The following is a 21,165-nucleotide window of genomic DNA, read 5'->3' on the forward strand; positions in this document are numbered from 1 at the left end:
CTGCCCACCCCAACCCTGCGTGCTCTCCCAACCCTCTCCCAACCCAGAGGCTGTGCTCCCTTCCCAGTACCCTAAACCAGGCCCCACAAACATCCACATCCACCTCTGAATCGCCCTTCTCAGTCCAGCCACCAGTGCTACTCTGGGCAGCGGTTCAAACCTCTCTTCTGTGAAGCATTCCAACTCATCTCCTCCCCCAGACTCTAACCCTCATTGCCTGGTCCCCATCCAGTCAACAGGCACCGAGCCTGCATCCATTACTCTTCACGCCCGTCAACCAAAAGAATGACAAATACTTTGAGCATCTACTCTGTGTCATGTAGTTCTCAAAATTATCCCGGAGCCAGGGCTTATTAGATATATTATTATATAGATGAAAAAGTCGAGGCTCAGTGGTTCAATGAAACTTGCCCCAAAGTTAATAAGCAGGAGATCTGATGGACTCTGAGCTCCTGGAGGACAGGGATCATGTCTCATTTTGCAGCTAATAATGATAAGAGCTAATATTTCAGAGTCCCGGCCTCAGTCCAGGCGCTGCACTGAGTACGTCGGAGGCTGTGCCTCATTTTATCTCAATGACTATGCCTGGTGTAGCTATCATTCCCATTTTACAGATGCGGACACTAGGAGAGAGCTTAAATAATTTTCCCATGAGTACCCAATTATTTGAACCAAACCCAAAGACAGGCTGTCCAATGTGAGCCAGTCTCAACTACAAGGACATGTGAGCCCCTAATACCCAATGGGCATTGGTGCTCAATACACATTTGCAGAAAGAATCTTTCTTTGGGTCTTTATGGCTCAGCACTATAGTGATCAAAAGATTTAGATCCTAGGCCCCCCAGACTGACCTAGTCCCTGCAAACCACTTCGTCTCTCTTGGCCTCTTATTTCCTTATCTGTAAAATAGAAATAAATACTCTTTTTTCTGCTAACCTCACAGGCTTTGAATAATCAATATTATGTACTATGTTGCCAAGAATGAACTCGGTAAACCAGACTTCCACAGGGCCCCCCAGCAGGGGAGCCTCTGCCTCAGCCTTCTCCCCTCAGCTCTCCCTGCTCCTTCCCTCCCAGGTCTCGGCTGAGCAGGAAGCAGGCACCTACCTGAGAAAGATGTGGCTACACTGTTTGCGGATATAGGCCCGGAGCCCCAGGAACTTGCCATAGACCCGGTGCAAGATGGTCTTGAGGTACTCACGCTCCCGGGGGTCCTCACTATCAAACAGCTCCAGAAGCTGTGGGACCCGGAGTCAGGGGTCAGGCGACAGGCCAAACCCAGGTTGTTTCCATCCTATCCCCATGCCCCTCAGTGAGTCTGCCCCTGCCTCATGGCACCACCCAGCCTCGGCTCCCCACTTCACCATCAGGACAAACTTTTGATCCACATATCTCTTGGCCACGGAGGGCTGGAAGTCTGGGCTCTCCAAGAAACGCAGGAAAAACTCATATACCAGCTGGGGGAGGGGACAGACAAAAAGGTGAGTTTAGGAACAGCCTCCCGCACACACTCCGCCCTCGGGCCTTCATCCATCAGTCCAGGACTTAAGGAGACCCCCTCCCCTCTCCTTGGATCTCTTCTGAAACTCAGATCCATGCCTTCCCCATCCCTCATACCTGCAGATGTGGCCACGAAGGCTCAAGGTTGGGCTCATCCTCTTCAGGGTCAAATTCAGGGTTCTCACTGGGTGGCAGGGTCCGGAAGATATTCACTGAGATCTGAGGGGCAGAGCCAGGGTTCTTTAAGAAAGAGCCCTGGAAGGCAGAAGCCGGGGGCAGGGAGTGTGGGGGGGAATGTCTCATCCAAAGTTCTAATGTGCCACAGCACCTGCGCCAGCGAGCAATTTACTCCTTGGCAATCATTACCTGAACACGCAGTTCACAGAAGCCCTGGGCCAGGGGCTGGGGACCCAGGGATGGATAAGATACATCCCTGCCCTCTATAAGGTGCAGTCCGGTGGGGAAGACAAAATGGAAAGCAGTAAGGTCTACAGACATTCTAGGCAGCCGAAGGGAGATTTCTAGCTTGGGGATTGACAGGGGCTTCCTGGAAGAAGCAGCACCTGAGCCAGACCATGGCAGTAAGGGACTTGGGGCTGGGGGTGAGGGGGTCGTGCACAGCAGGCCTCCGAGGAGCATGAACAAAAGGATGGCACAGGCCTGGGAGGCACTGAGTTACCTACTCTGGCCAGGTGCAGGGCAGCAGTGGGGCTGGAGGGCAGAGTGGGGAAGGAAGATCTGGGACTTGGGGCCACGCAGAAGAATGTGAGCAAGTCAGTGGGGTTCCCATGCCCTCCAAGCCCTCCCCCAGAGGCTGGGTGCCAAGTGCTCACCATGCGGATGATGTCTGGGTAGACAGGCTCAATGAGGACCCCGCGGGTGCTCCCCACACACTCCACCAGCTCATTGAGGGCTGCCCGCTTCACCTCCTTCCCCTTAAGGTCGGCCACACAGTCCAAGAAGTCAAACATCACCCCACACTGGGCCAGCTTCCTGCTCAGCAGCTCATGCAGCTCAGAAGCTGGCACATCTGGGAAAGAGGGAGGGGCTTGAGCCTAGGCCCTGGCTGCCACAGCTCTAGGGACCCTCCTAAATCCAGGGCAGCCTCCCCAGGCCCCAGACCCCACGCTTTTGTGCCGTCGCCACTCCTTGCAGAGAGCAGAGGATTCCTATCTCATTCTCCATTCTGCGGAGTAAGGGAGCTTTGTCTCTTCCCTCTGGCAGACTCAGAGGGCACGATGGCCTGATTTAATGCAAGACCCTGGACGCCTGGGCTTTCCACAGGTGCCCCAAACTGCCACTGCCTCTCTTTCATTAGTGGCACTCTGTTCTAAGAGCAGAAGTGAGGAGGAGGGTCAGAGCTGAGAATCTCTGGGGTGCCCTCTGTCTCAGCCAGTCATGCCCTGCGGCCCAGAGGTAGGGTGATTTGCAGGGAGCCATGCCAAACACCTGCTCCAAGCCCCTGGCAGCGGCTGGGCTGCTAGTGGCCTCCTGGCACCCAGGCTTTAGGCCCCACCCTTGGCCCTGGTCTGCCCCCCAGGGTGGCGCCACCTCCAGATGCCCCACCTCCAAGGATGACAGGCCAGTCAGGCCATGCGTCAGCAGAGAGGGCTGGAGGGCTGGGGGTGGGGGTCAGCTCCGATGGTGGAGTCCCTCTCCTGGAAGGGGCTGTCCAAACTCTGTCTGATCACAGCTGCCAGTTGCTTCTCGCCACCCCCTGAAGCCTGGCGTGCCCACTCTGGGACTCGGGTACCCTGGCAGCCAGCAGCTGGGCTCACCTTTGAGCAGAGGCAGTGGAGTGAGCTCCTGCTGGTTGCTCTGATAGCGGAACTGAGAGGAACTATGGGAGCGCCTGGGCCGGGCCCTGCGGAGGGAACGGCGGGAGAAACCATCCACCTTGTCGGGTGGGGGCACGGGCGACAGCCCTGGGGAAGAGGGGCTGGTGGGGGTGCTTGCCGGGGGCAGCTTCGTCTCCATGATGGCTAGGCAGTGGTCAAGGCTTCAGAGACCCCGGAGTTCCCTCTGGGCCTGGAGGATGCTGAGTGAGGCTGGGCTGACTAACTTGGGCCCATCCCGGAAGGGGGGGGCACAACCATAGTCCTGGCCCCCCCCCCAGGGCCTCCGGCAACTGCCCAGTCCTGGGGGGCAGGCAAGGTAGAGAGGAGGATGGCTCAGGCCTCAGGTCCTTCTCAGGGGTCACGAGGAGTCCTTAGGGTTCCCACCTTGGCTCTTTTGAAAACGAAGTTAGGGCAGAGAGGTCGGCAAGAAAGAGAGAGAGAGAGAGAGCACCTGTCAGTTCTTCCAGGAAAGACGGCATGTGGGGCGGCTGCTGAGTGCCCAAGTCCTCTCTTCCTTCCTACCCTAAATTGAGGTGCAGCCCCTCACATAGGAGGCATGCTCCTCCCTTCCCTCAGACTGAAAGGCCCCAGCTCCAAAATAACTCTTCTCAGAATAGGGCCTATCCCCCAAGCCAGCCCCTACCTAGAATGGGGACCCTGGTACTCATCCCTGGCCCCTAACAGAATGGGGTCCCCTTTATGCACCACTAATCTGGGCCGCCAGGAACTTAGCCCTAAGAAGGGGGGCCCTGTCCCTATGCCACCCTCCTCCTAGAACCTGGCACCCTCTCCTACCTCAGCTCCTTCTTATCACCCCCCAAATCTCATCTGCCTCCCGGTAGTGGGGACACTCACTTCTCAGAAGCCCAGACTTTGGTCCCCGGACCCCAAGAGCTGCCGGTGGGGGGAAGGGGGTGGCTGCTCAGGGCTCTTTCACAGCGGTATCGCTCCGGGCGCTGGAGCTGGGCGGCGGCGCTCCTGGGTTCTCTCTCGGGCCCTGGGGTGGGGGGGCTGGAGCATACCCCAAGCTCAGACCCGGGTCGGGGTGCAGGCGCCCGGCGGGCTCTGGGCTGGCCTGGGCAGCGCGCAGACCTCTCCTCAAGTCTTGAGATGCGACCCCGCGCAGCGCGGCGCGGCGGGAGCCCCGGATCTGTGCGCACCGGCACCCGCCGCCCAGCTGCTCAGGATGACATCAAGTCACCTCCCCCCTCCAGCCCCGCACCTCCCCGCGGGCTGGCGGCTAGGAGGGGTGTTGGGGGTGTGGGGGCTGCGTCAGGAAGTTCCCGGTGCCGCTGGGAGATGTAGTCTCCGCACCGCTTAAAGGGGGCTGACTGCCAGACCGAAGTGGTAACCCCTGCAGGCACCCAGGGACAAGGCTGAAACAGAGTGGGACGGGGTCCAAATGATGCTGGGCGCCTAAGTTCTGGAAAGCAGACTGCATAGGGAGCAAAGAGGACTCAGGAGTTTGCACCACAAAGCTGCGGGGGATGCCAGGACACTGGCAGAAAGAGGCTCAATCCTATGCCAGGACCTAAGAGTTGGTCTGCTTCATCCGTGCCCCAGCTATTCCACTCCCATGGGAACCCTACCCTCACCCCAGAATGGCTGGACACTTTGGACTCCCCTTGGAACCCGGCATTGGGCTGGTTAATAGTTTGCAGTGAGCCAGTGCCTGCTGGGAGGGGTGTGGTGCACCGGAGGCTGCTAGGAAATGCAGTCCGTTCTCAGGCCTGCAGTCCCCCTCCCATCTCTTACTGTCTAAGGTGACGTCATGGGCTGGGTTTAAAGGGCCAGCCTTGGAGTGGCAAAGCATCAGAGCAGGAGGTGCTGCCTGGCACTGCCACCTCCCCAACTCCAGGCCAGCTGGCCTCCTTGGACGGACCTCCCAGCCCCTCTGGGCCCTAAGATGCACTAGAGGAATATCTTGTTCAAAACCTATGCAGAGTATCCAAGGCACAGTTGAGATTGCAGGAGGTGGGCATTCCAGCCAGAAGTTCTTGGCCTGTAGTTCCCTAGGCCCCTTCCTAGGACCCTGGACCCCAATACCCATTATACCCCTGATCTCTATCCCCCTACCCTATGCTGTGAAATCTCCACCTAGAGGTTTTACCTGGATGAACAACTGGTCCATGTGAGCAGCAGGAGTGGGCAATGAGACCAGACAAAGAGGTCAGGGAGTGGGCTAGGGGCTGAGGCCCGTTTTAGAATCTTCTCCTCCATGCCTTGGGCCTTGGTGGCTACTCAGTGCTCCAGAGGAACCACCCTGCCATCCTCCCTGTTGCAGAGAGAGCCTGGGTGCCCAAAGGTACCCTAGTTGAGCCAGGTTGGGATCTAGGACCATACCACTGGAGAGCTGGCCGGCGACTCCCTTGCTCAGAAATCTTCACCAGGCCTTCCTTGTTCGTTTGGCCCTTGGTGTCCTCATTTGTCATGGAAACCCATAATCACCTCCTTGCCCACCTCTCAGGCTCAGGAGGAGAAGTCTCTCCCACGCAGAAAAACGGGGAGGACAGGTCCGTGGAGCCATCTACAGCCAGGTGAGGATCCCAAGGTCCAGAGAGGACAAGGCTTTGCCCAAAGTCCCACAGCATACCATCAAAAGCTGGAAACAGGGGTCAGGCCCCCAGCTCCCAGCCTAAGTCAGGAGGATACCAGCTCCAGGACCCCTGGGGGGCTAGTGCTCAGACTCCTAAGGTCTCAAGACCAGGCTGACAGTGGAGAATCGGTGAGTCAGCACTTTGTACAAACGGGGTGCTCAGGATTGGAGGACTGGAGGACTGAAGAGTGGAAGACAGACTTAAGACTTCCTGTGAGAAGTGGCATTTGAACTGGGTCTCAAAATAGATGCAAATGTCACCTGGGAGATACAGATGAAAATCCTTTATCATGTTTTTTGAGATATCATTTACTTTCTATAAAATTCACCCATTTTGTTGTTGTTTAATGGGTATAGAGTGTCAGTTTTGCGAGATGAAAAAGTTCTAGAGATTGGTCGCACAGCAATGTGAATATACTTAATCCTACTGAATTGTATACTTTGAAATGGTTAAGATGGTAAAATGTTTGTTATGTGTATTTTATCGTAATCTGAATAAAATGCAAAATTCAGGCCCTCCACCTTGGACCAAGTCAAAAGCCACAGCCCCTGGCTATCTTCTGTGATCTCTTCCACACCCATCCTGATCCCATCTAGGAAATTCCCAGAGGGTCTTCTTCTGGGTGGCCCATCTTGGGGAAGGGAGAGGCCTATAACTCTTGTTTTGCCTGCTGAGTTCCCACCTAACCTAATGTGGGAAGGTCCCTAAGGAGCCCCACAAAGCCTGGACCTTCTTCTTTTCTTTCTTTGGGGAGAAACCCCAGCCTCGTCTTTTCCCAGACCCCTTGAGTTCTCTGGGATCCAGTTGTCCAGTAAAAGCTCCCTAACACAGTGTCCAGGGCCAGTGTATCTGTCGGGGCTGCTGAACTTAAAGCAGGGCCTAGGACTTCATCCCAGAAACACCCTTATGGGGTCCCCAATGCCACCTTTCCTCCTAAGAGAATGTCATCCCCTTTACCCTGTATTTTTTATTCTCTTGTTCAGCTCCTGCTGCAGGCTTGGGCCAGGTTGTGAGATGACCATGTCTTGGGGTTGGATTTCTGTGGAGCTCATAGTGCTTTGTCTGGGGGAGGTGGCAGGATGGATCTCCACGCCCCTCTGAGTCCTGTCTATTCCTCTGCTATGGTGCAGACCATAGCTGCACTGTATCCTGGATACAGAGGGGATCAGACTCAGAGGTGGACTCACTGGCACCCATTCCCAAGAGACAGGTGTGGCCCCCAGTCAAGTTACAATGAGAGACAGACATGAGTGCAGCCTCACTGGAGAGAAGCCCACCCAGGAAGCAGCCACCGCAGACTGGGGGCCTGAATGTTGGGAATGGCCCTGTGTCCCCGACTTTTGCACATGGTACACCGTATTCACACTGCGGGGGAATGGTCGCCCCCTCCTATACTGGATACAAAGACAACATTTCCTAGTCTTCAGAATAAACCCTTCTATTCCCACTGCCTCTGGGAGAAGTGATGCTTGTTCGTTCACTCACTCCACAGGCACTTGGGCACACAGCCCAAGTTTTCCTCTGCCATGAAACGGGGGTATTAACAGTGTCTATGAGCAATGGCGAAGAGCAGATGAGGTAACGCAAGTAAAGTGACAAGCTCAGGGCCTAGGACATCACACAGGCTCAATTCATCACGTCTAATATTTTTATTAATTTAATAAACATTCGATGAACACAATAGTGCCCCTGGCCTGCCCTGGGGACAGGCAGATCTCTTGATTTATTCCATAGCATTTTCAGAGTGGCCATCCTACTAGCCTGCCTTCCCAGTGTCAACCAAAATTCTCCCAGAGGCCGGTCCTTAATCCTTTCCAAGTAAACGAGTGGTCCTTCTTATTAACCCGACCCCCCACCGCCCCATTATAGGGGGATAAAACAGGCTCGCAGGCTCACAAAGGAGCAGTGACTTGTCTGAGGCCACCCAGAGCTAGGACTGACATCTAGGTACCTGCCCCTTGGCCAGGACGGTTGCCCTTGCTTCAAACTGCCTTTTGCCTTTAGACTGTAGTTGAGTCCATCTCCCAAGCAAGACTAAAAAAAAAATTGTAATTACCCGTAGGCATTTCTTAAGTCACCTGTGATTTAACAGGATTTGTGTGACCAACCCTGAAGAGCAGGAGTTGGCAAACTTTCTCTGCAAAAGGCCAGAAAATAAATTTTTTAGGCTTTGCAGGGCCCTGTCTGAGGTACTCAATTCTGCTGCCGCAGCAGGAAAACAGCCGTAGACAGTACTTGATAAATGAGTGTGGCTGGGTTCCACTAAAACCTTATTTTTGGATACTGACATGTGAATTTCATATGATTTTCACATGTCATGAAATCTTACGCTTCTTTTGATTTTTCCAACTATTTAAAGATCTAAAAACCATTCTTAGCTCACTGGCTGTACAAAAACAATAGACCCCTACTCAAGGGAGTTAGAATCCATTTTTTATTAATTTTAGGGTTAGAAATATGAAAAAAAAAAAACTATTATTATTATTCCAGAGAAGGGCTGGAGGCCTGACCAAGTGAGGAGACAAGGAAAGGTCAGTAAATCTGCCAAGCTTTCCAGATGAGGAGTGGAAAAAAAAAAAAAGACCTTGGCGATGCACTCACAGCAACCTTTATAAATCTGTTTTCTTATCCGTAAAATGGTGACAATAAGCTCTACCTTAGACGATTGTTGTGAGGGTTGAAAGAGATAAAAGATGGTAAAGCGTTCTGTAAAATGTAAATGTTTATTCACTTCTTTCTACAGATGCGTGCTGGGGCTCACATACCGACTTTATTCCTCTGGGGAGCTTTCTACGAAGTTTTGTGAGACACTGTCCCTTTAAGTCTTCTCCAACTACTTCAAGTAATTGGACGAGTCAGCACATGCGCATTCTTTTGCGGGGCTAGCCCCTCAAGCAACAGCCTTTCCAGAGCCTCTAGAAGAGAGGTTAAAGGTCCTCCCACACAGAATTTATACGCAAGCGTAAATCAAGACTGGGAGCACTATATCATGCAGAGAGCCCGGTCCCTTTTTCGTGCCTGAAGGCTCCGCCCCCTTGGCCAATCAGTAGGGCTTGCCCTTTGCAGTGGCCAATGGCAGTGAGCGTAGGGGCGTGGCTGAGCGCCGGGGGCGCGGCCTGGAGCTGAGAGAAGCGGCGAGGCGAGCCGGGGGCTCTAGTGAACCGCGCAGCCGGGCGGGGATCGCCGGCGGGCGGCGAGCGGAGGCGGCCCGGGCCCGGCGGTCTCCGAGATGTCACGATGGCTGTGGCCATGGTCGAAATGTGTGAAAGAGCGGGTCTGCCGCTACTTGCTGCACCACTACTTGGGTCACTTCTTCCAGGAGCACCTCAGCCTGGACCAGCTCAGCCTCGATCTGTACAAGGGCAGCGTTGCCCTGCGGGATATCCACCTGGAGATCTGGGTGAGGAACCGGGCCCGAGTCCGAACCGGGAAAGGGGCGGCGGCGCGGGGCCACAGCGACCTGAGGCTCCCGGCGAAAGGGTCGGGCCAAGGGACCAGATACCGGGCGTGTTGAGGCCGTGGATGTCCGACCCTTTCCTGGAGTCAGAGGGACCCGGCTGATCGCCTCCAGAGCCAGAAGCTGCCTCCACTTCATAGGAAGAGAAACTGAGGCTGGGGAGGGGGATGACACTTGTCTGGAGAATGCCAGAATAAGCTCATTGAGTTTGGGGCCTGAGTTGAGGAGCGTGGCACGGAGGGGCTAAGGAGAGGGTGAGGAGGGAACAGAAACTAGGGGGTTCCAGTAGGACCAGGCCAGGGCAGTTATAGGGTTCTGGTCATGTAGCTGGTCAGGCAAGGCTGGTAGGGGTCCGGAACCCTGGTGAGGGCACCTGTGGGAAAGGTGTCCTGACCTCCTGACCCTCTGATCTTGGGCCCAGTGGGTGGTGTTCGCCTCCGGATGTGGATGTCAACAACCGCGTCAGCACCCGTGTTGATCAACACCTAGTGTGGCTGCTGCTGCTTACTTCCTGCTTTTGGGAGAGTGGGATGAACCAAACGGGCAGTTTGGGGAGGGACCTGAGATCATCCCCACCTGGAGAGAAGCCCTGCGGGAAGGGCTGAGAGGTCTGGCTTCAGGCAGGGAGAAGTTGGGGGAGATGCTGAGAAGGCCGAGAGAAGTGAGGTCTAGATCAGACCTGTGGCTGGGGGCGGTGAGGGGTGGTGACTCACAGCCCAGCTGACCTGGAAAGTTGCAAAGGAGCCACCAATTAGGGGCAGCAGCCCAGGGCTGGCACTGGGTCAACCCTCTAGTCCAAAGCAACAAGGGTGGGCATGGGGGCAGGGGCTTCTCAGTTTTCTGGCTGAGCAGACCGCGTGCCTGGCCTCAGTGCAATCTGGGCAGGAAAAATTAGGCATTAGGGGTAGGCCAGACCTTCCTGAGCAAAGGCGAGGTAAGGGGAGACCCCTGAGCCCAGAATCGGGGTCACCTCCTAGGAGTAGCCTCTTGCCTGTGGACTCCAGTGCAGGAAGCCTTTTCAGCCCTTTAAGCTGCTGCTTCTTACTTCCAGTCCCAGGAAACGTTCCCACCCCTCCCTGACCTGTTCTCCTGTTGGGATTGAATTGGCTCCTCGTTAGGCTGCTTTGGAATGGCCTCCAGGGAGAAGCGGGGCCCTGGTGGGATGCAGGTGCTTTTCCAATAGCCCCCCCACTTCCCAACTGCTCGGCCTGTAGTCTCTACCTCAAGGACCCCAGAAGAAGCTGAGCGCCTCAGGATCCTGGGATGAAATGAAGAGAGAGGACTGGGTCCCTGTACGCTGTAGACCAGTCCCTTCTCCTCTCTAGGCCTCAGTTTCCCTGTCTGTGGATCTCTGGGTGAGGAATTTGGACTTGATCTCTGTGAACCTTCTAGTTCTGCCATGTGTTTGTTTATTCATGGATCCAACAAGTGTTTACTGAAGCCCTGTCTGGGTGGCGCCACACAGAGCTCCTGTGGTCACATGGAGAAAGGTGGGCTCCTACCCTCAAGGAGCTCCTAGGATGGTGGGGGTGATCTCCCCCCATCTGTAACCGGAGGCTCAACCTTGTGCCTCAGAGAGAGGTACACAGCTACACCAAGTGTTTGGAGTTGGAGGGCTCCCCTCCGGCTCCGGCCGAGCCCCTGCCTGCCACTCCTGGACACTCGCCATGAACTCTGCTTGCCCAGAGTGAATGTCGGGTGCTGCTGCACCCTCTGCCGGGCCTTTGCGTGTGCTGTTCGCGTGCCTGGAACACGCCACCTTCCATCTCCTACACCTGGCTTCCTCCTCTTCATCCTTCAGCTCTCTGTTCCCCTGTCCTGAAAGACTGGGCACATTTGAGTGATGCAGTGATGGGGTCAGCCGAGTGTAGTGAGCAGCATGAGCAAAGGTTGGATCAGGGAGCGCGAGGATACTCTCCAAGGTGGAGCACACAGACGAGGGGTGCAGCAGCCAGGGAGACAGCTGGGTTTGGAGTTTCCCAGAGCCAGCTTTGTCCCCTCCCTGCTCACAGTCTGTGAACGAGGTGCTGGAGTCCATGGATTCGCCACTGGAGCTGGTGGAAGGCTTTGTGGGTTCCATCGAGGTGGCCGTGCCCTGGGCCGCGCTGCTCACCGACCATTGCACCGTGCGTGTGTCAGGCCTCCAGCTCACCCTGCAGCCCCGCCAGGGCCCAGGTAAGGACAGGGTAAGGCTGCGGTGGGGGAGAGCGGGCCTGGGCACCCAGGAGCTGACTGGGCCTGCCTACCCCGAGACCTTCTTCCCGCCCACAGGGCCGGGGACTGCCGACTCACAGACCTGGACCTCATGCATGACCACGAGCCTGCAGCTGGCTCAGGAGTGCCTGCGGGATGGGTTGCCTGAGCCCTCTGAGCCACCGCAGCCCCTGGAGGGCCTGGAGATGTTTGCCCAGACCATCGAGACTGGTACACAGACCCCTCCTGGCCACTCTGCCCCCCACCCCTCTGGGGGCCACAGGACAGGGGCCCTAGGCAGCGGCGTGGTCACTCTTTTGCCCTGCTGGGGAATCCGCCTGCCCTTGCATCTCTGCCTGACCTGAGACCCCTCCTCACCTCTCAGTGCTACGAAGGATCAAGGTGACCTTCCTGGACACTGTTGTGAGGGTGGAGCACTCTCCGGGTGACGGGGAGCACGGCGTGGCAGTGGAAATCCATGTGCAGAGGTAGGGGCAGGCCGGGCAGGCCAGGCTGACTTGAGAGAGAGGGGGAATGAGGGGCAGTCACATGGCCCTAGCACTGCCCTACTCCCAGCCCAGACTCCTGGGAAGTAGCAGGGCAGCGGCCACAGCAAGGAGGAGGCGGGCTGTGTTGTGGGCCTAGAGTAGTGTCCAGGGACCAGGGTGCAGACTTGGAGTGGCAGGGGACCCCAAGGATTAGGTCACATGCTGAGGGTCTGAGGAACAAGGGCTGGCTCTGGAGGTCCAGGCTGGCCCAGCTATGACGGGGCAGGTCCCTGACCCCAGACCTGGAGAACGGACTGCTATGTGGGGAGAGGGCTCCAGGCCTGCGAGGCCAGGGCAAGGGCTGACCTTCCACTCCCCAGACTAGAATACTGTGACGAGGCAGTGCGGGACCCAAGCCAGGCGCCCCCCGTGGATGTGCACCAGCCTCCTGCCTTCCTGCACAAGCTGCTGCAGCTGGCGGGCGTCCGCCTGCGCTTCGAAGAGCTCCCTCCACAGGTGGGCTGATGCTGATCCCCACAGTCACTTCTAACCCCTGCCCTGTCTGGCCCTTGACCCCTCTGCCCCACTCCGTCCCCGACCATCTCCGACGGCATCTTCTTGACCCCCGTCCTCCTGTATCTTCTCGCCTCCCAGGAAGACCCCCCAGAGCCCCCCTTGCAGATCGGCAGTTGCTCGGGGTATATGGAGCTGACAGTGAAGCTGAAGCAGAACGAGGCCTTCCCGGGCCCCAAGGTGGGTCTGCGGGCCCCTGGGCCCCTGGGGAGCGGGGGAGTGTGCCTTCCCAGAGTCCTCAGCAATGCTCATCTTCCTGGGATAAAGCGGGGTCGTCGAGCAGGGGAAATTACTGCCTTCTTAGCAAGTGGAGAAACTGAGGCTTAGAGAGGTCAAGTTGTAGCTAAAGTCACACAGCTGGTTGGTGAGAGGGCTTAACTTGGCAACTAGCATCTTACTTCTTCAGGGCGACGGCAGGTGGGTCGTGGCTCCCAGGGTCCCGGGTGGCAGGTATAGGCTCATGGTTGCCCCCTCTCCTCCCAGCTGGAAGTGGCTGGACAGCTGGGCTCCCTGCACCTACTCCTGACCCCACGGCAGCTCCAGCAGCTTCAGGAACTGCTCAGTGCCATGAGCCTTTCAGGTGAGGCCTCTACGTGGTCCAGTGGGTAGGATGGCTGGGGAGGGGCCGGCCAGGCAACACTGACACAAGGAAATATCCTCCCCCGTAGACTCCAAGGGCTTGATCGACAAGCTGAACAAGAGCCGCCCACTAGGTGCTGAAGACCTGTGGCTGATTGAGCAGGACCTGAACCAGCAGCTGCAGGCAGGGGCTGTGGCTGAACCTACCAGCCCAGACTCCCTTACCAACCCCCTTGTCAACCTGGACAGCACTGGTGAGTGCGGGGCCAGATCCGGAGGTTGGCGGTGTGGCTCGTGTGTGCGCAACAGTCGGGGCTGAGCCCGGCTATCCCTGACCCCCGCCCCTGGCCCGCAGACCTCTTCTTCTCCATGGCGGGCCTCACGAGCAGTGTGGCCTCAGGCGTCTCTGAGCTCTCTCTGTCGGATGTAGACCTGGGCTCGTCTGTGCACAGTGACAGGAACCCCCGCCGGCTCTCTGTCCAGGGCCACCCCGCTGGTGAGTGCTTGGGGACCAGGAAGAACTGGAAGGGGCCTTGGTGCTGGTGTCATGTCACGGGTACATGGGAGGCCTCCAGCGACACCTAGAGGTCCACCGTGGGTGACTTGGTTCCCTGGGGAGGCTGGCGATGCAATGGAGAGAGCCTGGGTTTCAGAGTTAGTGATCTTGGGTGAGCACTTCAATTCCCCAAGACTCGATTTTCCTTTCTATTAAATGGGAGGAGTAGGTTCCGACCTTCCCGGGCTGTGTGTTTTAATTGATGCTTATTGAGAGCTTGTGTCTCAGGTACTGGGCTGAGTGCTTTGTCTCTTCCAATACTTCCGCCTCCCTTGAGGGTTGAATTGACCCTGGGCTCAGTGCCTGGCATAACAAAGCTCTGCGTCACTCCCGCCTGGCCAAGCCTCCTACCAGAGTCACAGTCCAGCTGGGCTAGGGCTTCTCCCAGCCCCCAGCCTCGTGTCTGACCATCACCCTACCTAGGGTGCCCGTGAGCTCTGGAGAGCCTCTGGTGAAGCCTTTGTCCCCTTAGGAAAGACGGCCCCCACGCCCCTCCCGGACACCTTACGTCCTGACTCACTGCTGAAGATGACCTTGGGGGGCATGACCCTGACCTTGCTTCAGACATCTGCCCCATCTTCCGGACCGCCTGACCTCACCACCCACTTTTTTGCTGAGTTTGATGCTGCCAAGGATGGGCCCTTCGGCTCTCGTGACTTCCACCATCTCCGACCGCGCTTCCAGAGGGCCTGTCCCTGTAGCCATGTCCGGTACAAGCCCAAGGCGGAGGCCTGAGGAGAGACCCGCTGAGTCTGCCAAACCCCTCATCTCATGCCCAGCTTCTTCCCCGCAGGCTCACGGGTGCGGCCGTGCAGCTGTCCTGGGAGCTGCGGACAGGCAGGGGCCGATGGACTACCAGCTCGGAAGTACGCTTCGGGCTGCTCGAGGTGCTGGAGTGTCTGTGGCCCAGGGGCGCGTCAGAGCCTGAGTACACAGAGGTGAGGGCCAAGGTCGGGTGCGTGCAGTCAGGGCCTGGGGTGGGTGTGGGGGCTCAGGCTGACCCTCTCACCTGTGTCCTATCCCAGATCCTGAGCTTCCCCAGCAGCCTGGGCTCCCAGGCCTCAGCTCGTCCCTGTGCCCACCTGCGCCTCACACAGACCCTGCGCCGCGTACCCAAGGTAACCCACCCCACTCTAGGCCTGAGGACCCTTGGCTACTTCCCAAGGGGTGTGTTGACACCACCCCTTCTACCCCAGCCTCCCTTGGTGCCTCCCCTATCCCCCCCTCCAGCCTGTGCTCCAAGCAGAGCCTGCCTCCCATCTGGGGACCGTTGAACATGTCTGGGCCCATACAGGCTGCTGTCTTAGCCTGGTTGCCCTTCCTGGGTTCATCATGGCCTCCCCCGCTGGCCATGGGCTGGAAGTAGCATGTATCAGATGGCTTTTATTAAACAACCATGGCCATCTGCCTCGGGCAGGGTGGCGAGGGTCTCCTGGTCCCCTGCCCAAGCTTTTCTCACCACTACCCAGGAGGGTTCTGTGCGCTCGTTCTGCCCTTTCCATCTTTCCCTGACTTCCCACCAAAGTCCTCACTGACCTGAACACTCGCATCCTTAGAGCCGGTCCCGGCGCCCAGCTACCTGCCATTGCCACTCAGAACTGGCCCTGGACCTGGCTGACTTCCAGGCAGACGTGGAGCTGGGGGCCCTGGACCGGCTCACTGCCCTGCTGCGCCTGGCCACCGTACCCGCTCCCGAGCCACCCTCCGGCTTGCTGGTAAGACGCCTAGCCAGGGCTGGGAGTGAGGCACAGGTCCTCTGGCTCGTGATCACAGTGGCAGGGGCCCTGGCCGCAGCTGTGACCCCCACACCCTCCCGCAGATGGAGCCCCCACCAGCTGCCGAGCAGCAGACAGTGGTGCAGCTGTCGGCACCCCAGGCCACACTGCGGCTGCTCTTCCCCATTGCTGACCTGAGGCCTGAGCGAGACCCCTGGGCCGGCAGGGCTGTGCGGGCCGAGCAGCTGCGGCTGGAGCTGAGCGAGCCCCAGTTCAAGTCAGAATTGAGCAGCGGGCCTGGTCCCCCAGCCCCTACCCGCCTGGAACTTACCTGCTCCGACCTACATGGTGAGAGCCCCCAGAAGGTAGCACCTGGGGACTAGGCCTCTGGGAGAGGTGGTCTTGGGGCTGGGTGGGTCCCAGTGAGGCAGACCCGGGCCCAGGCCTCACCAGCTCTGAGCAATGGGCAAAGTGGACTCTTTATCCCTGGGTTGACACAGACCGTGGGCACAAGGGAGGGTGCAGCTCTAAATGGCAAAGGACGGACTCCACCTGGCAGTTGGGAAGAAGTGGGGAAGGGCAGCAGTGACCACCCCCACCCCTCCCCGATCCTCTCCAGGCACCTACGAAGATGGAGAAAAGCCACCCGTCCCCTGCCTGCGGGTCTCCAAAGCCCTGGATCCCAGGAGCCCTGGGCGCAGACACTTCCTGCCCCAGTAAGTGGGGCTCTGGAAAGGGCAAACAGGAGGGGAGGGCTTTGCTACCGAAGGCATTAGGAGGCCACTTGGGACCAGGGGCTGGGGGCCCCTGCAGGCCAGTGACAGTCCTGTGCCCTGGCAGGGTAGTGGTGACTCTGAACCCCCAGAGCAGCAGCACACAGTGGGAGGTGGCACCAGAGAAGGGAGAGGATCTGGAGCTGTCGGTCGAGAGTCCGTGCGAACTGCGGGAGCCGGAGCCCTCACCCTTCTCCTCTAAGAGGACCATGTACGAGACGGAGGAGGTGAGGCCTGGGACCCGTGGGTCTGTGGAAGCCCCTTGGTGGCTGTGGGCCGTGCGTAAAGGACTACTTGGGGCACCAGGTAACATGACCCAGCACCAGCGAGAATTTCGTCCCTCCCATCTCATGTCGATGGGGAGTCGGGAGCGCCCCAGGTCATGAGGTCCAGGAATGAGGGCACTGGCCAGGGCAGGCCCCGTGGGCCAGCTGTTTGCTGGCAGTATATATTTGGGCCTTGGGATCCTCTTCTCTGAAGGTGATGAGAGTTGAGTAAGAGGCAGTTGAGGGCCTGGCCTCTGGGCCGAACACTCTGGTTTGAATCCAGGCTCTGCTACTTAATGGCCATGTCATCTCAGGTTGTTGCCTAATTTCTTGGAGAATTACATACAGATGAGTTTTCTCTGGAAAGTGGGCACGGTAACCTGTCTCATAGGCCTGTCACGAGGACGAAGGAGTTGATATATACAAGGCCCTCGGAGCAGGGTTGGCTTGTGGTCAGTGCTTCACACGAACTCGCTGTCATGCAGCCTGGCTGAGAAGTGCTCATATGAATGAATGATAGGAGGCCGGGATGCGGACCCAAGCCAGCAGCAGGTCCCAGCATCTCTCAGTAGCCTTTCCCTACCCGCCCCCCACCCCATCTAGATGGTGATTCCTGGAGACCCTGAAGAGATGAGGACCTTCCAGAGCCGGGCTCTGGCACTGTCACGCTGCAGTCTGGAGGTGGTCCTGCCCAGTGCCCACATCTTCCTGCCCAGCAAGGAGGTCTACGAGAGCCTCTACAACAGGTAGCAATGCGGGCGGGCTATTGGCGGGGTGGCAAGGGGCGGGCTCGGCCTCCCTCCTGCCACTATTTACTCATCCGCCTGTCTTAGGATCAACAACGGCCTGCTCTTGTGGGAGCCCGCGGACCTGCTTCCCGCCGCCCCCACTGCTGCTCAGCCTTCTGGCTTCCCAGGCCCCTCAGGCTTCTGGCATGACAACTTCAAGATGTGCAAGTCAGCTTTTAAGCTGGGTAGGAGGAGCACCCGGCAGGGTCCCAGGGCCCCGGAGCCCCCAGAGCTGGGCAGGGCTGGGGCAGCCGTCCCAGATCTGCTTCCCACACGGCTCCTTGATCTCACCCCAGACTCAGATTCGGACGATGAGGATGCCCGCTTCTTCTCAGTGGGGGCGTCAAGTGCCCCCCAGGCTCCCGCCCCCGAGTCCCCAAGCCCTCACTCCCAGAGTACCTTCTCTACACTGGTGACGGTGCTGAAGGGTCGGATCACGGCCCTCTGTGAGACTAAGGTGAGGGGAGCCGGGGGAGGCGAGCCCCTGCCTTCAGAGCCCCCACAGCAGAACAAGACTAGGGCGGGCTGTGCCAAGTAGGGAATGTGGGGAGCAGTCCCCCGAGTGTGGCCCATCCAGCCAGCAGCACCCACCTGCCACCCCACCCGTCCCATCACACCCTGTCAGCCACTTCCTAGCACCTGCTGTGTGTAAGCAGCCTGAAATGGGCTGCTGACAGTCCGAAATGGGCACCGTCTTTTGCTAAGAGGCAGACAGGACAGGGGCGACTGTCCCTTCTGATAAAAGAGACAAGCGTGGCCCCAGGGCTCCAGCAGAGTCTGGATAAACGCTGGGGCTGATCCTAGTCAGGCTAGTGTTTCTGCGGGCACGGAGACTGCTGGGTGCAGCTGGTGAGGCCAAGCCACATGCTCTGTCTGCAGGACGAGGGTGGGAAGCAGCTGGAAGCCATGCACGGGGAGTTGGTGTTGGACGTGGAGCAAGGCACCATCTTCAGTGTCTCCCAGTACCGAGGCCAGCCGGGACTCGGCTACTTTTGCCTGGAGGCTGAAAAGGCAACACTCTACCACCGAGGTGTGAGGGCTGGGGGCCAGTCACTGAGGGGTCTCCAGGGTCCATGGACGGGGGCTGGGGCTTTTTGGAGGGACACGGGCCTGGCTGGAGTGGGTGGTCAGCTGGCTTGGCAGGGGGCTCACCAGATGCCTCCTCAGCGGCCATGGATGACTACCTGCTGCCCAGTCACCTGGAGCTGCCCAGCTTTGCTCCTCCAGCCCAGCTGGTCCCAACCATCTACCCATCAGAGGAAGGAATGACAGAGCGGGGAGCCTCGGGACGCAAGGGCCAAGGCCAGAGCTCACACATGCTGTCCACCGCTGTGCGCATCCACCTGGACCCCCATAAGAATGTCAAGGTACAGCCACGCCTGCTTCTGCCCACCCCCTTGGCCCGGGTGACTGCCTGCCTGGTGCTAACTGCGTCCCACCCCCAGGAGTTCCTAGTGACACTACGGCTGCATAGAGCCACCCTGCGCCACTACATAACTCTACCAGAACAGAGCTGGCACTCCCAGGTGAGTGAAGGTGGCACGGGTAGGCAGATCGCTAGGCTGGGAGGAGGCCAAGGCCAGCGGCATGGGTTGGGCTGGGCTGGGTCGGGAGGTTAGAGGAAGGAAGAAGCGCCTTATCCTCACCACCTCTCCCGCCCCCGAAGCTGCTGGAGTTCTTAGACGTGCTGGATGACCCCGTACTGGGCTACCTGCCCCCGACGGTCATTACTATCCTACACACACACCTGCTTTCCTGCGCTGTGGACTACAGGTACCCAGGCTGGGCAGGCCGGGGTCAGGGCAGGGAGAAAGGCTTTCCCATGTAAGGAGCCTGCCCCAGCCTTATTATGACTCCCAGGCCCCTGTACCTCCCTGTGCGTGTCCTCGTCACTGCCGAGACCTTCACCCTCTCCAGTAACATCATCATGGACACCTCCACCTTCCTGCTTAGGTATGCAGCCCCCGCCCCTCACGTCCATCCCACCCAAGCTGGGCTGCAGCTGCCACCCCTCCAGGGTCCCACCTGCCTGTGTGTCCCCCTCAGGCTACTCTCTGAGCCTTTCTGTACATTTCCGGTGACGAAGCTTCTCTCACAATTGGTTCCTCCTTCCTGGAGGGCAGTCAGACTTCAGAATCAGAGCCATGCGAGCCTGTGACCTCTGACCTGATGATCCCACTTCTGGTGGTTGTCTTAGCATAAGGGATTAGACAGGTGGAACATAATGCCTCTGTAGTACAATTTATAATACTCAGAACTTGCAAATAATCCAAATGCCCCCAAATTATAACCTGAGTGAGTCAGTAAACATGGAAACATGGCCCACCCAACCTTTGAAGTCAGAGTCGAAACACATCAAAAAATATGGGGAAATGCTATAGTACAGTGTTTGGTGAAAAAAGTAAGATATAAAACTACATATGTTTAAAACAAAGACTTGCGAAGAGGTATTTATGTACGTCTCTGTTTGCCTTTATAGAAAAGACTGGAAGGAGATGGATATAAAATTTAGGGTTAGGGATTATGATTAGGAATCATTTCTCTTTTTTTATTGCCATGTTTTAAAATATCTTAAAGGAGCTTGTGTTATGTTGCCATTAAAGTAAGGACTTTTTAGAACAGTGAATGCTGGAAGGGAAAATAGGACCCCTTCCTCCCAGGGCTGCTGTGAGGCCCAGGTGAGGCGGAGAAGCAGGAAGAACTTGCAAAACGGCAAACCCGGGCTTGCGGCCCCGTTTTCCCCATTGTACAGACAGGAACACTGAGGCCAGAGAGGGCCCAGGGCTAAAGTCTTGTGGGGTTGGGACCTGCCGTGGGTGCCCCGCCCCTGCTGGCTCCCGTGCAGCTGCTGCCTGCAGCAGCTCCGGGCCCTTCTCAGCCCTGTTCCCTGCCAGGTTCATCCTCGACGACTCGGCCTTGTACCTGTCCGACAAGTGTGAAGCGGAGACCCTAGATCTGCGGCGAGGTGGGCAGGGCCCTGATCGGGCTCCCTCCCCTATGAGGGAGCACGGTCCCCGGCCACACCCAGCGCAGCCAACGTCCTCCTCCAGCTGCTGGCTGGGTTCTCAGCACCCACACGTGTGTGCGTGCACATGGTGGCTGCACCCAGACAAATGGACGCTGGTTCTCCCCTCTGGTGGGGGGGTCCAGGGCTGGGTGTGAGGGAGCCATAGGAGTGTCTCCTGCTCTCTGCTTCAGATTATGTCTGTGTCTTGGATGTTGACCTCCTGGAGCTCGTGATCAAAACCTGGAAAGGGAGCACTGAGGGCAAACTGGTGAGTGTGGTTGTTGCCCAGGGTCCCTGGAGCCAGAGCAGAACAGGGGCCAGGGGAGCCTTCAGGGGACTCGCCCTTCCCCCATGCACCACCACCTTGCTGCTGCTGCCCGGGCTCAGGTCACGGTCACTGCCTGCCCTTGCCCTGCTGGGCTGTGGTTATTGGCCCTCTTGGGAAGAGCCAGGCCTACGTGGGTGACCCTAGCCTGAGCCCTGCCACTAGAGAGCAACTGCGGCCAGGGTAAAAGCAGAGCCTCTGTAAAATGGAGGTCGCCAGCGCTGCCTGGCCGGGCCAAGGTCAGGGGCAAAGGAAAAGGGGCTCAAGGAGCCCTTTACTTGGGAGATAGCACTCTGCACTCAGCGGGGGTTGGCGGGGTTGGCAGGCAGGCTGACCACCCCAGAGAAGACGCAGCCGGTCCTATCTATACGTGGCCTGGGTGGAGCCGGGGCTGATGGCATCCCCCGCCCCCGCAGAGCCAGCCGCTGTTCGAGCTGCGCTGCTCCAACAACGTGGTGCACATGCACACGTGCGCCGACTCCTGCGCCCTGCTGCTCAACCTGCTGCAGT

General features: G+C 58.1%; 2 protein-coding genes across 2 annotated transcripts in view; one reads left to right on the plus strand and one right to left on the minus strand.

Annotated features, from left to right (window-relative positions):
* Positions 1 to 4,970, minus strand: part of PPP2R5B (protein phosphatase 2 regulatory subunit B'beta) — a 7,100-nt gene extending 2,130 nt beyond the window's left edge. The window contains exons 1-6 of the mRNA XM_039860166.1: positions 4,194 to 4,970; positions 3,279 to 3,729; positions 2,334 to 2,530; positions 1,618 to 1,719; positions 1,365 to 1,457; positions 1,108 to 1,238 (exon numbers count right to left, since the gene is read on the minus strand). Coding sequence (XP_039716100.1) covers positions 1,108 to 1,238; positions 1,365 to 1,457; positions 1,618 to 1,719; positions 2,334 to 2,530; positions 3,279 to 3,477 — 722 coding nt within the window. The 5' untranslated portion in view covers positions 3,478 to 3,729; positions 4,194 to 4,970. The remainder of the gene's footprint in view (positions 1 to 1,107; positions 1,239 to 1,364; positions 1,458 to 1,617; positions 1,720 to 2,333; positions 2,531 to 3,278; positions 3,730 to 4,193) is intronic.
* Positions 4,971 to 9,030: 4,060 nt separating this feature from the next.
* ATG2A (autophagy related 2A) overlaps positions 9,031 to 21,165 on the plus strand; it is a 21,474-nt gene continuing 9,339 nt past the window's right edge. Inside the window, exons 1-27 of the mRNA XM_039860479.1 lie at positions 9,031 to 9,335; positions 11,405 to 11,567; positions 11,664 to 11,816; positions 11,971 to 12,073; positions 12,454 to 12,589; positions 12,728 to 12,826; positions 13,130 to 13,226; positions 13,315 to 13,479; positions 13,581 to 13,721; positions 14,254 to 14,491; positions 14,575 to 14,719; positions 14,807 to 14,899; positions 15,338 to 15,496; positions 15,601 to 15,844; positions 16,116 to 16,212; positions 16,337 to 16,496; positions 17,139 to 17,281; positions 17,369 to 17,508; positions 17,620 to 17,780; positions 18,203 to 18,353; positions 18,491 to 18,690; positions 18,769 to 18,849; positions 18,990 to 19,096; positions 19,184 to 19,276; positions 20,218 to 20,288; positions 20,522 to 20,598; positions 21,072 to 21,164. Of these exons, the coding sequence (XP_039716413.1) occupies positions 9,165 to 9,335; positions 11,405 to 11,567; positions 11,664 to 11,816; positions 11,971 to 12,073; positions 12,454 to 12,589; positions 12,728 to 12,826; positions 13,130 to 13,226; positions 13,315 to 13,479; positions 13,581 to 13,721; positions 14,254 to 14,491; positions 14,575 to 14,719; positions 14,807 to 14,899; positions 15,338 to 15,496; positions 15,601 to 15,844; positions 16,116 to 16,212; positions 16,337 to 16,496; positions 17,139 to 17,281; positions 17,369 to 17,508; positions 17,620 to 17,780; positions 18,203 to 18,353; positions 18,491 to 18,690; positions 18,769 to 18,849; positions 18,990 to 19,096; positions 19,184 to 19,276; positions 20,218 to 20,288; positions 20,522 to 20,598; positions 21,072 to 21,164 (3,681 nt within the window). The 5' untranslated portion in view covers positions 9,031 to 9,164. The remainder of the gene's footprint in view (positions 9,336 to 11,404; positions 11,568 to 11,663; positions 11,817 to 11,970; positions 12,074 to 12,453; positions 12,590 to 12,727; positions 12,827 to 13,129; positions 13,227 to 13,314; positions 13,480 to 13,580; positions 13,722 to 14,253; positions 14,492 to 14,574; positions 14,720 to 14,806; positions 14,900 to 15,337; positions 15,497 to 15,600; positions 15,845 to 16,115; positions 16,213 to 16,336; positions 16,497 to 17,138; positions 17,282 to 17,368; positions 17,509 to 17,619; positions 17,781 to 18,202; positions 18,354 to 18,490; positions 18,691 to 18,768; positions 18,850 to 18,989; positions 19,097 to 19,183; positions 19,277 to 20,217; positions 20,289 to 20,521; positions 20,599 to 21,071; position 21,165) is intronic.

The sequence above is a fragment of the Pteropus medius genome, unplaced genomic scaffold (genome assembly GCF_902729225.1).
Source record: "Pteropus medius unplaced genomic scaffold, Ma_sr-lr_union100, whole genome shotgun sequence".
Classification (NCBI taxonomy): domain Eukaryota; kingdom Metazoa; phylum Chordata; class Mammalia; order Chiroptera; family Pteropodidae; genus Pteropus; species Pteropus medius.